Source organism: Schistocerca americana, chromosome 3 (assembly GCF_021461395.2).
Source record: "Schistocerca americana isolate TAMUIC-IGC-003095 chromosome 3, iqSchAmer2.1, whole genome shotgun sequence".
NCBI classification, from domain to species: Eukaryota; Metazoa; Arthropoda; class Insecta; order Orthoptera; family Acrididae; genus Schistocerca; species Schistocerca americana.
The window spans coordinates 272,563,844-272,577,917 of NC_060121.1; the positions used below are offsets into that span (position 1 = coordinate 272,563,844).

The 14,074-nt window shown below is 42.6% G+C and overlaps 1 protein-coding gene across 1 annotated transcript in view; it reads right to left on the minus strand.

The window, feature by feature from the left end:
• The window catches only part of LOC124606012, a 532,599-nt gene that overhangs the window by 28,342 nt on the left and 490,183 nt on the right, over positions 1 to 14,074 (minus strand). Inside the window, exon 29 of the mRNA XM_047137975.1 lies at positions 9,608 to 9,734. Coding sequence (XP_046993931.1) covers positions 9,608 to 9,734 — 127 coding nt within the window. The remainder of the gene's footprint in view (positions 1 to 9,607; positions 9,735 to 14,074) is intronic.

Genomic DNA, 14,074 nt, shown 5'->3' on the forward strand with positions numbered 1-14,074 from the left:
TTGAGGACGTAGGTTGCAAGTGCTACTCTGAGACGAAGAGGTTAGCACAGGAAAGGAATTCGTGGCGAGCCGCATCAAACCAGTCAGTAGACTGATGACCAAAAAAAGAAACAAAAAAAAAACCGAAGGAAATGACAAAGCTATCGCAGCTGCTATTTTTTGGAAATGCTGACCGGACATGGAAATGAATGAATGAGCACACCGCTTGCAGTTACAACACGCTACACGGTAGTTTGAGTTATGTATCCATTCTACAGTTCAGACATTCATTCAACGTAATCTAAAGAAGTATTTTTTTTAAAGAACGTTACTCTTGGCGACAGCTCTCGCACTCGTTCGTTTTGTGAAAGCTTTGATGTTAAAATAGTCAGGTGTATATATTCTGTTCTCTCAACCACTCTGTAGCAACAACAGTAGTTAGGTACTTTTTGGCGCAACGCAATTTACTAACTTGTACAAAATTTCTTCCACAGTTCATCGACGTTCTTATGCTCCGCCTTGTTTTCCATTGATCTGATTGTTCAATATTTTTTGTCTTTGACTTTGTACCCTGTGTTTCATTTACGATGCCGCGCAAAAGTGTTAAGATTCCGGCGCATAATCTGACAGTTAAACATACCGAAATGGACGAATTTCCGATTATTGACAGCAACGTTGATAATGATAGTAACCACTCTGCGGTGCAACAGTTACGAAGCACCACTGAAAACGTGATTTCCGCTTTACAAAATAATGTACGGTTTGTTGACAATATGATTTCACCTAGTTTACCCTGTGCTCAGACTGTTGATTCCGGAATAGCGGACGAAGCTGAGGTAGATTTTCCTAACTCGCAGGTGTCAGAACAGGATTTTTTTTACCGAATCAGGCCAATGAACATTCCAATTCTTGCGCAGTCAATCAGAATGCCAATAGTGTGTCTGAGGACACAGTAGTGCAAAGTACTCAGTCTGTTTTTAAAAATCTATCACATTTGATGAACGGTAACTATGCATAGAATGCAACAAACTAGACGTCTATGGTTGTAGATGATGTCTCCACAGCACAAAGCACAACACGGGTGACACCCGTCGCATCAATTCAAAGTAATATGGAAGCGATGCTTCAAAATCTCATGCACATGTTCAATGAACGATTTAATAAGAATAATGAAAGGATGGTTAAAAGGAATAACGAAAATGATGAACAGTTCGCTAGCATAAACTAACTTGCAACAGCAAGTCACCTACTTTCCAACCTCACAATAATATGAGCAGACTACAAAGAGTGCGTGACACTGATGCAAACCTCAAAATCTACAACACGAAGGATTCGACTATAAACATTTCCTGTCTGTAAAGAATTTCAAGATGTTTAGAAATAACAGCACAGACCTGCATCCCCTTCCATTGGGTGCAGCAATTTTCATTTTCGCTGCCACCAAACTAGCCAGTGACACATAAGCTGGAATTTATCTGTTGCCTCTTAGAGGGAGAAACTTCCATACGTTTGAGAGCCGTAGCAAGACAATGTCACTCCGTCGAAGAGTCCAAAATGCATTTCTATCTGCGTATTGGTCGGAAACGAGTCAGCGAGGCATTAAAGACCAGCTTATCAGTTTACCCAGGTGAACACTCCAGTTTTCCCACTATCACCCAGTTTTTGAGTATGTGGACCAACAAAACCAGTACCTGACCGAGCAGTATAGCCAATCTGCGCTCATACAATTACGCACTCAAAACTTCCGTGTTCATTACGAGTTTCCCTTCTCACCGGACAGCAAAAGGAAAGTATTTCAGCATTCAGAGACATTAGAATTATTAGAAATTCAGCAGTCCAACTACTCATTTGTCAGTAAGAACGTTAATAACAGCAATCAAGGTAACGGCTCATTCCGTTACAACGAGCAATCCCGCCCATTCCATAACAACAGAAATAAAATATTTCGTTTCGATAACGATTTTCATGGACATTTTAATAAGAGACAACATTTTGATAACCGGTTTGTTTAGCAGCAGCAACAATATCAGAATTGCGACGCCAACAGTCATAGTTTCCAGCTGCGATTCTTGCCGCAACCGCAGCAGCCCGGAAATATTCAACAACAATACGGTCTACAAGCTCAACCGAAAGTCAATGTGCCACCGCCCAGCTGTGCCAGTACAGTCCAGTCTAATAATTTTACGTAACCGCAAAGGAATAATTTCTCCCACACAAGCCAATGGTCGCAGTCACATCGAAGCGATCAACGACAAAGTAATTTTCACCACAGATACAAAGGGAATAACCACCAATTTAAGCTAATTTGGCAACAACAACTTTCATCACAATCGGCCTCAGCAGTCTCAGTTCATTCTTAATGAACCTGATGTTCGTTTCCATCCGCCGCAGCTTTCTGCAGACCAAAACAACCACAGAGTATAAATAATTGATCTACCACAGCAATCCTCTTCCACCAATCAGCGCACTAGTAATACATGACTAGAAACTACCGACGCTGTTCAACTAAAAACGAACTGTGTCATTCTGCTACTCATGATAGCGTTCAGTAAAACGTTATCACTTTCGACGACATTAGGGACACACTATTACAAGAGAGACACCAAACTCAAAAGAATACTTCTAATCACATAGTTGAAATTAAAATTGGCTTGTATTTATTTTATGCAGTGATCGACTCTGGTTCACCTGTAACAGTGATAAATGAAACAGCATTTCTAAAATGTAACGCTGATAATACCAGTCCTACCTTTGGAAGAGCAGTTGAACGGAATGGACAGTGTCTTGAAAGGAGGATATAAGATGAACATCAACAAAAGCAAAACGAGGATCATGGAATGTAGTCGAATTAAGTCGGGTGATGCTGAGGGAATTAGATTAGGAAATGAGACACTTAAAGTGGTAAAGGAGATTTGCTATTTGGGGAGCAAAATAACTGATGATGGTCGAAGTAGAGAGAATATAAAATGTAAACTGGCAATGGCAAGGAAAGCGTTTCTGAAGAAGAGAAATTTGTTAACATCGAGTATAGATTTAAGTTTCAGGAAGTCGTTTCTGAAAGTATTTGTATGGAGTGTAGCCATGTATGGAAGTGAAACACGGACGATAAATAGTTTGGACAAGAAGAGAATAGAAGCTTCCGATATGTGGTACTACAGAAGATGCTGAAGATTACATGGGTAGACCACATAACTAATGAGGAGGTACTGAATAGAATTGGGGAGGAGTTTGTGGCACAACTTGACTAGAAGAAGGGATCGATCGGTAGGACATGTTCTGAGGCATCGAGGGATCACCAATTTAGTATTGGAGGGCAGCGTGGAGGGTAAAAATCGTAGAGGGAGACCAAGAGATGAATTCACTAAGCAGATTCAGAAGGATGTAGTTTGCAGTAGGTACTGGGAGATGAAGAAGCTTGCACAGGATAGAGTAACATCGAGAGTTGCTTCAAACCAGTCTCTGGACTGAAGACCACAACAACAACCTTTCCACTTGGCAAAACGAAAGTTCGGTGTGCGGTCTCCAACAAGGGAGTAGTTGTGAAACAGCAAACACACCTATCTTTTTTACTTGCTGATTACACATTTCATGCTAATTTCTGGATCGTTCCCCTCTTAACAAGCGACATCATCCTTAGCATGGATTTCCCTATTGAACATGACGTTGTTATCAACTTTAAGAAGTCATTGTTTATATTGATCTGATTCGCGACAACTAGTTGGCTCTGAGCACTATGCGACTTAACTTCTGAAGTTATCAGTCGCCTAGAACTTAGAACTAATTAAACCTAACTAACCTAAGGACATCACACGCATCCATGCCCGAGGCAGGATTCGAACCTGCGACCGTAGCGGTCGCTCGGCTCCAGTCTGTAGCGCCTAGAACCGCACGGCCACTCCGGCCGGCGCAACTAGTTGTCACGTTTCACAATACTTTGTCAGCTGAGGAGCAAGACATTAACAGAGCAGAGGTCACTTCAGCATCTAAGAATAATAACTGGCATATAACATTTTTTACAGACACCTATTTCCGTAGTTAACAATATCCCTGATAATTTTGACTACGACGTTGTGCAGACGATCAACAGTAAGGTAAATGAATGTAAAGCTTCGACCGACGATGAACGACAACAGTTGCAGAATATCCTTTTACAGCAATCTGAAGTATTTAATAATGTATCAGGAACCATGTCCAGTTTTGTTTACGAATTCCAAGCAAAAGCGCATAATGCATTTAACGCAAATCATTATTGCATTCCTCTCATCTACAGAGATCACGTCAATCAAGAACTTCAGGCTATGTTAGACGAATGTATCATTGAACCAGCCGTTAGTCTATACATTAACCCTCTTTACATTGTTAAGAAGAAACGTGGCTCACTTCATCTTGTGTTGGATGCACGGCTCACTTCGTCTTGTGTTGGATTCACGTCAGATCAACGACATCATCATTACTGAAACCGATCGTCTGCAAACGTTGAAACAGCTCTTGCAAAAATTTCACGGAACGTCAGTATTTCTAATTTGGACCTAAAATCTGGATTCTGGAAAATTCAACTGCATCGTAATGGCAGAAAATATGTTTCGGTAACTGCTACCAATTATGTAAATTGCCTTTTAGTTTAACAATTAGCTACGCTGCATTCATCCATCCGATGAATACTATTCTTCCAAATGAATTAAAAGACAGAATCACCACATACATTGACACCATTCTAATTGCAGAACTTTCTTGGTTGGAACATAATGCTGTTCTTCACATGCTACTGCAAACTTTTCTTACAGAAGGTGTTACCGTGAACCTCAGTAAATCTCATTTTGGCAAGACATCCATTAAATTTCTAGGTCACGTAATTTCGGCAGACGGCATAACGCCTGAACCCGAGAAACTACAAGCAATCCGTGAAATTTCAATTCCATCTACCAAAAAACAACTTCGCAGCTTTCTCGGTTTGATCAATTTTTTTCGCTGTTTCATACATCACTCTGCACTAGATACCCCTAGTTTATGTCATCTTACTGGTAAAAATACTATCTGGTCGTGGGATGCCAAAGTACAGTCCGAGTTTTTCAATCTAAAAAATGCTTTACTTAACGCTCCACTTGTATCACATCCTCACCCGATAAATGATTTTTCGATTGTTGCAGAAAGCTCCAAGACTGCTCTTGGTGTCGATATATTTCAGAAAAACAACGCGTTTGCTAGTCGCATCCTCACATCGGCTGAAAGAAATTATCCTATCACCGAACTCGAAACAATATGTGTTGTTTGGGCTTGCACTAATTGTAAGTTTCGTTACTTGCTCTACGGCGAACTCGCAACAGCATACACAGATCACAGAGCTATTCAGTTTCTTTTATCAGCTAAATTCACACATGACAGGCTTAGTCGTTGGCAACTTTATTTGCAGGAATTTGATTTTACGACTGCCCAAATCCTAGAAACCCAGAATACTGTAGCAGATACACTTTTACGTTCACTGTCCAGTAACCAGCAAGAAATCGCCGCTAATTTCTGTCAAACTAATTTCAGCCTTCTCTATATTAAACAGGCAGTTTTTGAAAATTTTATTTCAGCATCATTAAAAGACATCGCCAGGGTGCAGAGCAAAGACGACGTCCGGAAAGAGATCAAACGTCTGTGGTGTGACACAAGCCAGACAACAATCAGAACTTACTATACCGTGCGCAATAACATTCTGTTTCGCCGCGCTCGCCCTGGCAGCGATAATTGGACTCTCCGCATACCTGAAGAATTTGTCAATTAATTAATCTGGTATACAACTGAGCTACGCCCATTTGAATGCTCGCAAATGCGTTTGGGTTCTACGACAGAACTGTTATTTCACAAATATGGAACAGCGTATTCGTCGATGGCGACTTCCGGAATTTGTCAAAAAGGCAAATCTTCTACAGCATCTCACATTATCCCTCTGTACCCCACTGTACCCATGAAATTAAGACATAAGGCAGCTGTTAATCTATGTGTATCCATTCCAAGAATTCGTTGCTGTAGAACTAACTTCGAAATTTGTATCTTTCACTCCACTACGAAAAGCCATTGCTACAACTGTTTCTAATGCTTTTACTAAACATTGTCCGCCCCTGGTAGCTGACTGGTCAGCGCGACAGAATGTCATACCTAACGGCCCGCGTTCGATTCCCGGCTAGGTTGGAGATTTTCTCCGCTCGGGGACTGGGTGTTGTGTTGTCCTTACCATCTCGAAAGATTGGCACCAGGCGAACGGTCTACCCGACGGGAGGCCCTAGCCGCGCGGCATTTCCATTCATGCCCCGTCTTGTGCTATAATTTGATATAACTCTTGCATAACTCATGCCCATTGCGTATACTCATCCATTTTGTATATTTTGCAGAACCAATGTACCGAAGTCTCATTGTATCCAAACGAGACATTGTACTCATAAATAGAAGCACATGAAAGTGTGAAATGTGCCATCCATAAAGCTGTGCAGGTCAGCATTACATAGAAAGTATGACAAGAGCAACTTATGTGGTATACTTAACACCATTGACACTTCTCACACTGTTTCCTGGGACGCCTTTATGAACATTTTCCTGTTAGTGTACTAGGTAAATTAGGCAGATTGGCTATAAAGATTTAGGATTAAGGATAATTTTATCCACATTTTGTGTTAGATATAAGAGTATTGTTAGAACATTTAGTGAGTGTTCATGCAATGTGCTGGACCAAATTTTTGGAACAATGATTGAATATTGATGTTTCATGAGTGTTCATTCCCAGACCTGCACTCCAATAATGAGGATTATATTGATGAATCTTGTATAATGATGTTGTATGATGTTAATAAATAGTTTGTGTATGTTGCGTCTTTTCTAGGAAAATCTGTCTTACCTTGTGACACATGATTGGAGATGTTCGTGGAAGATTGTCACAGAAGCTTTGCATCCGAAAAATTTTTTTCACAGTTACTTATGAGATTGCATATGATACTGTTCTTCCTTTTACCGTTTCTGCTTAGCTGGATTCGAATACTGTGATACACCAAAACTTCTTCGTGCAGTAGCACTCTGTGCAGTGTTGAGCTTCACTCCAATGATGAGGCTTATATTGATATATTGATGATTCTTGTATAAAGATACTGTATGATGTTAATATGTATTTTGTGTATGTTGAAGCCTTTCTAGGAAAATCTCTTTTCCCTCGTGCCACATGATTGGAAGTGCTTATGGGAGATTGTCACAGGAAATTTGCACCTAACAGAATTTCCCACCATTCCTTATGAGATTGCATATGATACTGTCTTATGTTAGCATGCATGACTGCATTTTTTTTCCAAGACAATTATTTCCAAAGGTATGTAATACATAAATTGTATTTCTATATGAAAAACACTACACTGAAACTGCAGTTCCTATCCGAAAGACCGCTTTTTTAAATTTTTAAATGCTCAACCTAAATCTAATGGAGAAATGAGAATGTATTTTGTTTTGATTTGTTATAAATTGTACTTGAAAAAAGTCTGCAATACAAAACACGTAAATAAACACGTTTTTTCCCACTAATAACCATATGCCTGTATACTAATAACCACCATTGTAGTTGAGTCGGCGTGATTTGATCTCTGAGAGTTGCAGGCGGCACCTTCGCCGCCAATCTACCTCAACCAATAACGTAGAGCGATTTTATAAACGTGCCTACGGCAAAATGTCGACTACTGTTTGCGCCTGCAGCTGTCAGCGCTTCGCAGTTGAAAGCTGGCAACAGCGCTACGAGCCGTCAGGGATCATCACGGAACGATGCAAATGTGGGAATGCACCTTTTCAATGTGACGTTTGATGTGTTTGCCTATAGGACTTCGTTATTCACACTGCGCATGCGTTCATGGCAGTTTCCTCTTACCGTGCGTACCTCTCGCTCTTCTGACAGTGGGCTTCTCATGGCGTGACCATACTACCTTTAACTTACAGCGGAGGATACTTTTTAAGGTGATAATAATTTAAAAGTCATTTGTCCAAATGAAGAATTTCATATTCTGTGCGTAATTAACTATCCTGTTGTATTAAGTTGTATTAAGCCTCTAGAAATTGCATAATTGGATGGTCAAAACAGCCGGTTAAATAGGTCATTGTACTTAGCAGCACCATTCCTCTGTTAGCTTTGGGATTTCATACTTACAAGGAAACCTACCTAGAGAATACACTCCGATTTGATCGGCTTTGAGTACGTTGTGGTGTTGAGCAAAATAAGTTCAAATGGCTCTGAGCACTATGGGACTTAACATCTGTGGTCACCAGTCCCCTAGAACTTAGAACTACTTAAACCTAACTAACCTAAGGACATCACACACATCCATGCCCGAGGCAGGATTCGAACCTGCGACCGTAGCAGCGGCGCGGTTCCAGACTGAAGCGCCTAGAACCAACCGCACGGCCACACTAGACGGCGCATAATAAGTGAGTCAGATTTTGTTATATCTCTCCGTACGGCCGTTAGAGAGGTGAAACACACTCAAAATTGAATTAAATATTTCTGAATGAATACCGCTGAAACAGTAACACATATGGGAAAAAATCAAATCAAAGTTCCACGGTTTTCAACGTACCGGTACGTTTCAATATTGATAGATTTATCCAAAAAATTATTTTTTTCGATATCCCTTTTCCTCCACTATTTTGTTTTTCATTTCGACGTTTGAGTAATATCAAAACGTGTAGCAACACTAACACCAAATCAATGGTAAAGGATGAGTGGTATTCCAAAGACGAATTTTTCAGAACTAAGCTGGAAATACCCGTATATTAAAGTGCATTCAGCATTTTTTTGACCTGAACAATTTTGTGCCTTTCTCATTATTGTACAGATTTACAATAATTTTACAACAGTTTCAAATATAATATAATTAAATATGAAGAGGTTGTAAGTTGAAAATAACAAAGATACACCAAATGTAAAAATAAAACACAAATGCAACGCAAAATATTTTATATTGCATAAAATTAATTGAATGTATACAGAACATATTTATCTGGGAAGGACTTGTTAAAAGCTCATCATGACAATTAGCACTGAAGCGGACAGAAACCTGGCGCGCATACAGCAATATAGAGATATTTCTAGTTCACTTATGACAAATGTATCTTTGGAATACAACTTCGCTATCTACTAATGAATTTGGAATTAACGATGCTATACGTTTTGCTATTAGTCAAATGTCGAAACGAAAAACAAAACAGTAAGGGGGGGAGGGAATATAAAAAAAGTGGCTTTTTCGACATATCGTGGTAGCTGTTGTAGCGTACATTAAAAAGCATAGCACAGAACATTTATTTGAAATTTTTTTATGTCTGTTACCGTTTCGAGGGTATTCATTCTAAAATTTTAAATACAGTTTTTTCAAGGGGGTGTTTCACCTCTTTAACGGCCGGAAGGGCACGTATAAAAAGAAACGTGTCTCTTATTTTGCTCTACAATACAACATACTCAAAGCTGATCGAAATCGAAGTATATCCGTTGGGTAGGTTTACTTGTGAGATATAACACCGTATCGAGTAAAACTGCAGAACGCTAGATAGTTGCCTTTTTTATTATACATGTGAGGGAAATAACAAAACTAGAGTAGTGTGTTCAGCTAGCGAGGTACATTACCTCTCCCGTGTCTTCGCCGGAAGCTTCTATGGACAAGCGCCGGCCCTCATCAAAGGAGCCGCCAGACCAGCAATGCCTCTCCGGGCACAGCGCCTTTTCCGACGACGACAGCCGCAGCGTCATCTCCCTGAAAAAGTAGGAAAAAATGACAGTGAAAAGTGGCAGACAAGAAACTGAAAACAAATGCAGTACTGTTGGAGACAGCTGATCAACTTCCTATGAAATTATCGCGAATAATGCTTGTTCCATCCATTCTAAGAGGAAATATTCTTAAAAAGTTCTATTTACCGCGAATGAATCCTTCCATCGTCGGTTTACTCTCGCGGCTGCATCCAAAAGGAATTTCAGGGTTGTAATCGTTTGTTACGCCTCTCAGATCTTGTCCTTCTTAATCTTCTTCTTTTTCTTCTTCACTTCCTGTTTTAGGCTGTTCATTCCCTGTAACGATTCTCATCTCTTCCGTTGTTTTACGGGTCCTCATTTTCATTCCTGTATGTAGTTCTTTAGTCGCACTGCTAATCTTTCAGTACCTATTCTTTGCAGGTGTCCATTCGACCTTCTATTGTTTCCTATCGTGCTTCATATGTTGATTTCCGGCATCAAATTTATGGTTTTGTCCATTCTTATACACACCTCGGGCGTAGGACTACAGTTCGCCCAGCAGTCAAGCCACTAGCGTACCACTGCCAGTTCACTGGTCACTGCCAGTTCACTGGTCACCTTCAGCGGCATCGTCATCGACGATTTCAGCCATCCCACCTTGGCAAGTGCACCCTGCAGTCCGGAGAGGCAGATATGTCCTTCACCCTCTGCTGTCCCGAGATCCCACCACAATGACTAGGGATCCGCTCCCACTCAATCCGTGGCTTGGTGAGTTAGACGTACCTGGGTCTGGATCCACCTAATCAAACTGAGGAGACGTCACTGCCCTCTGGGCGTGACAGTGCACGCCATTAAAAGGACCCAGCGGGGCACCCTTACCGACATTGCTCAGGATCCGACTTTGGAAAAACAGGTCGCTGGAAAGTGGGACCACTGACATTGTGTTTCCTCTCAGCACAGCTCTCCCCTGTGCCAGGCATCCTTCACTTTCACTATGGGTTGGGGGCTTTGAAGTCGCTCAAGACAGGGGCAGATGTTATGCCAGTAAGACACAAGTTCCCCTGTGCAATGCATGCTTTACTTTCGCTTTGAACTAGATCTGTTTGAGAAGGAGAGGCTACGTACGACGCACCACTTCCCGAGGGGCAGCCTATCGTAGGGCCCTGCTGTGACACCGTATCAGTGCCTGTGAATCAACCTATATCGCAGTATGCCCGCGCCAGCCAAGGCCTAGACCAAGGCAAGCAACAAGCACAGCACTCTGAAGGACCAGAGAGCAGCAACCGTCAAGACAAATATCCCACCACTTGTGGCTCGCCTGACAACCTGTATACTGGATACCCGCCGAGCCGAGCCGAGCTTTAGCACGCTGGTTGTGGCATTCGTGGAAGGAGTGCTGGACCTGAATCAAATCCATCAGACAGATTAACGACAAGGGATGACGTGCTGGCCGCCTGGATCTGAGTTTTAGGCGCTTTCCCAAATCAGTCTATGTGAGTACCTGATTGGTACCCACATCCTGCCTCAGTTACACACTTCGCAAACATTTCGGAAACGTTCTCACACTTTCACATGGATAACACTAGGCGCAAACAGATGGGGTATCTGGTACCGAGAGCCGCGGGTTTCGAATCAGCGCCATACGGCGTGGACCTCGATTACCACTAGAGGTCTCTGCAGCCGTCGCGCTGTAAGCCGTGGCTGCGAGCGCTCCTGGCCCGTGTATAACGTGAGTGCACCACTGTGGAGCACATGGCCTCAGCGGCCAATAGCGACTACCCTATCATGTATTTAAGCGCCTGCCTCTCACCCAGCGAGGCAGTCTGATATTCGCGTGAGTCTCTCGATATCTCGCTTACAGACATTGTGTTTACTTCGTTTCTTCCCTTGTCCGAGTGGACGTTGTTGATTTCGTGAGGTTTTCGCTTGTGACCCTGTTGCTTCTTGCGTGTTGCTGTTCTTGGTGTCATGCTTGGTCGTCTGTCGTTGTATGTGTCCATTCTTTCCCGTTCGTCCGTCTTGTTTGTTCGCAGGCCGCTCCCATTCGGTCCCACTGCGCTTTCGTTCACGGCAACCCCGCGACCATTCCGGTCACAGTTACAAAAGGGTACACAATTTCCGTCCTTTGGAGGGGGTAGAGGGTGGGGATGCCGGTGATGGAGTGGCGACAGGAAAAGAATCGGCACCTTCTTCTTCTGACATTGACAAATCCAGATTATCATGCCGTGAAAGTAGGGAATAAAGCCCCCCCCCCCCCCCCCAAAAAAAAAGGATCTGCGAATGGAGTATCTACCGAGCTTAGATGCGTAATAGACGCAGTGCCACCACTAGGGAGCAGCCGTGTCAGAACATGGCATATAATGGAGAAATTTGTGCGTTTTATGTCCCTGAATTAGTTAAACGTGAGTCAACTGTGACGGTCCAGCCACGATTTCGTATCAAATTTCAGGTAAATTGTCCAACATACAAAACAGTGCTGGGTGGTATAAGACATTGCGTGAGACTGGCTGGTTATGTGGTGCAGAGAAAACAAACTGGCAGGGGCCGTCAGCAGTGAAAGTGTAGCGTGTTCAGGAGCACGAAGAAATCGACGACCCGTGCGAGCAGGGAACTACAGAAGCCACTGCCAGCTACCTGACATGTTCCACGCAAACGCCCGTGTGTGAAATTTTACCAGCCGCAGCTGTTACTTACGCTAACTACTAGCGGCATTGGCTTTTGCAATGATATGAAGCAGCTACTGGAGGATGACTGTTTTCGCAGTGGCCACACTATCACCTTACTTAAATACTTATGATTTATTCCTACGGGATTATGTCGAAGATCGTAGGTTCCTACCTCTGCTGCCAGTTAATTTAGACGACTGACAAGAAAGGATAATGTGCTCGCTGATATCGACGGTGACGTATTGAGATGTGTAGAGCAAGAATTTGATTATCGTCGTGACGTTTGGTGGGTCACAAATAATGCCCATACTGAACACCTGCAATTTGATTTAAAAATCTGGAGAGATGCCCTATCCACTGATATGAATCTGTTTTCTCTATTTCTTGTCGTTTTAACAAGATAGACTTCTGAAGCCCAGAATAATACTTACGGATAACTCTATATTTGTTCCTTATTTTAGTAATTCATGCGAGACAGTTTCACTGTAATATTGTCGTCTTGTTTAGCGATTGGTGCACGAAAAAACCGTGCTGCAATTACAACTGCAGTACCAGGAAGAATAGCAAATAACTAAATTTTAGTTATTGTGCACATATAGTACAGTCAGCAGAATACATGATTAAATTTGTAGGTGATTTTGCGAATTGTACAGGATGCGAATTCCAGTTCTGGCAGAAAGGACTGCCACCACAGGCAGCACCAACAGAACAAACCTCACATGGCATCGTGGCGAATTGAGCTTGCGTGACAGATATGGATATGTTTTTCCATGCTGCTTCAACTCTGTTCTAGAGTTCTCATAAATACTAGTGCCAATCTCTCGGCAACTCATCAGCAAATGTTTTCAGGCGATCAGAGCTCTGTAGTGGTCAGTGCAACAGGTGAACACCCTCTTTATTGAGTTGGCTCGAGACAGCATAAATATAACGTTACAGAGACTTTGAACACATGGTACAGCCACTGGCCTCAACACGTCAGAAACGAAATGGCTGCTGTCCAAATTAATACACTCATGCTCATAAATTAAGGATAATACTGATACATGGTGAAACAACGCTGTGGTGGGCAGCTTGCGGGTGTGTTGGTGCATATCATAGTACGGTGCAGCGAGTAAGTGTGCAGACGTTTTCAGACGTGCTAATGGTGACTGTGTGTTGAAAATGGCTCAAAGAACACATATTGATGACGTTATGAGGGGTAGAATACTAGGGCGACTGGAGGGTGGTCAATCACAGCAGGTCGTAGCATGGGCCCTCTGTGTGCCACAAAGTGTGATCTCAAGATTATGGAAACGATTCCAGCAGACAGGAAACGTGTCGAGGCGCTACAATACGGGACGTCCACAGTGTACAATACCTCAAGAAGACCGATATTTAACCATCAGTGCTCGCAGATGGCCATGGAGTACTGCAGGTAGCCTTGCTCGGGACCTTACCGCAGCCACTGGAACAGCTGTCTCCAGACACACAGTCTACAGACGACTGAACGGACATGGTTCATTCGCCCGGAGACCTGGAAGGTGCATTCCACTGATCCCTGGTCACAGGAGAGCCCGTAAAGCCTGGTGTCAAGAACACAGCACATGGTCATTGGAACAGTGGTCCCAGGTTATGTTCACGGACGAGTCCAGGTATAGTCTGAACAGTGATTCTCGCCGGGTTCTCATCTGGTGTGAACCAGGAACCAGTTACCAACCCC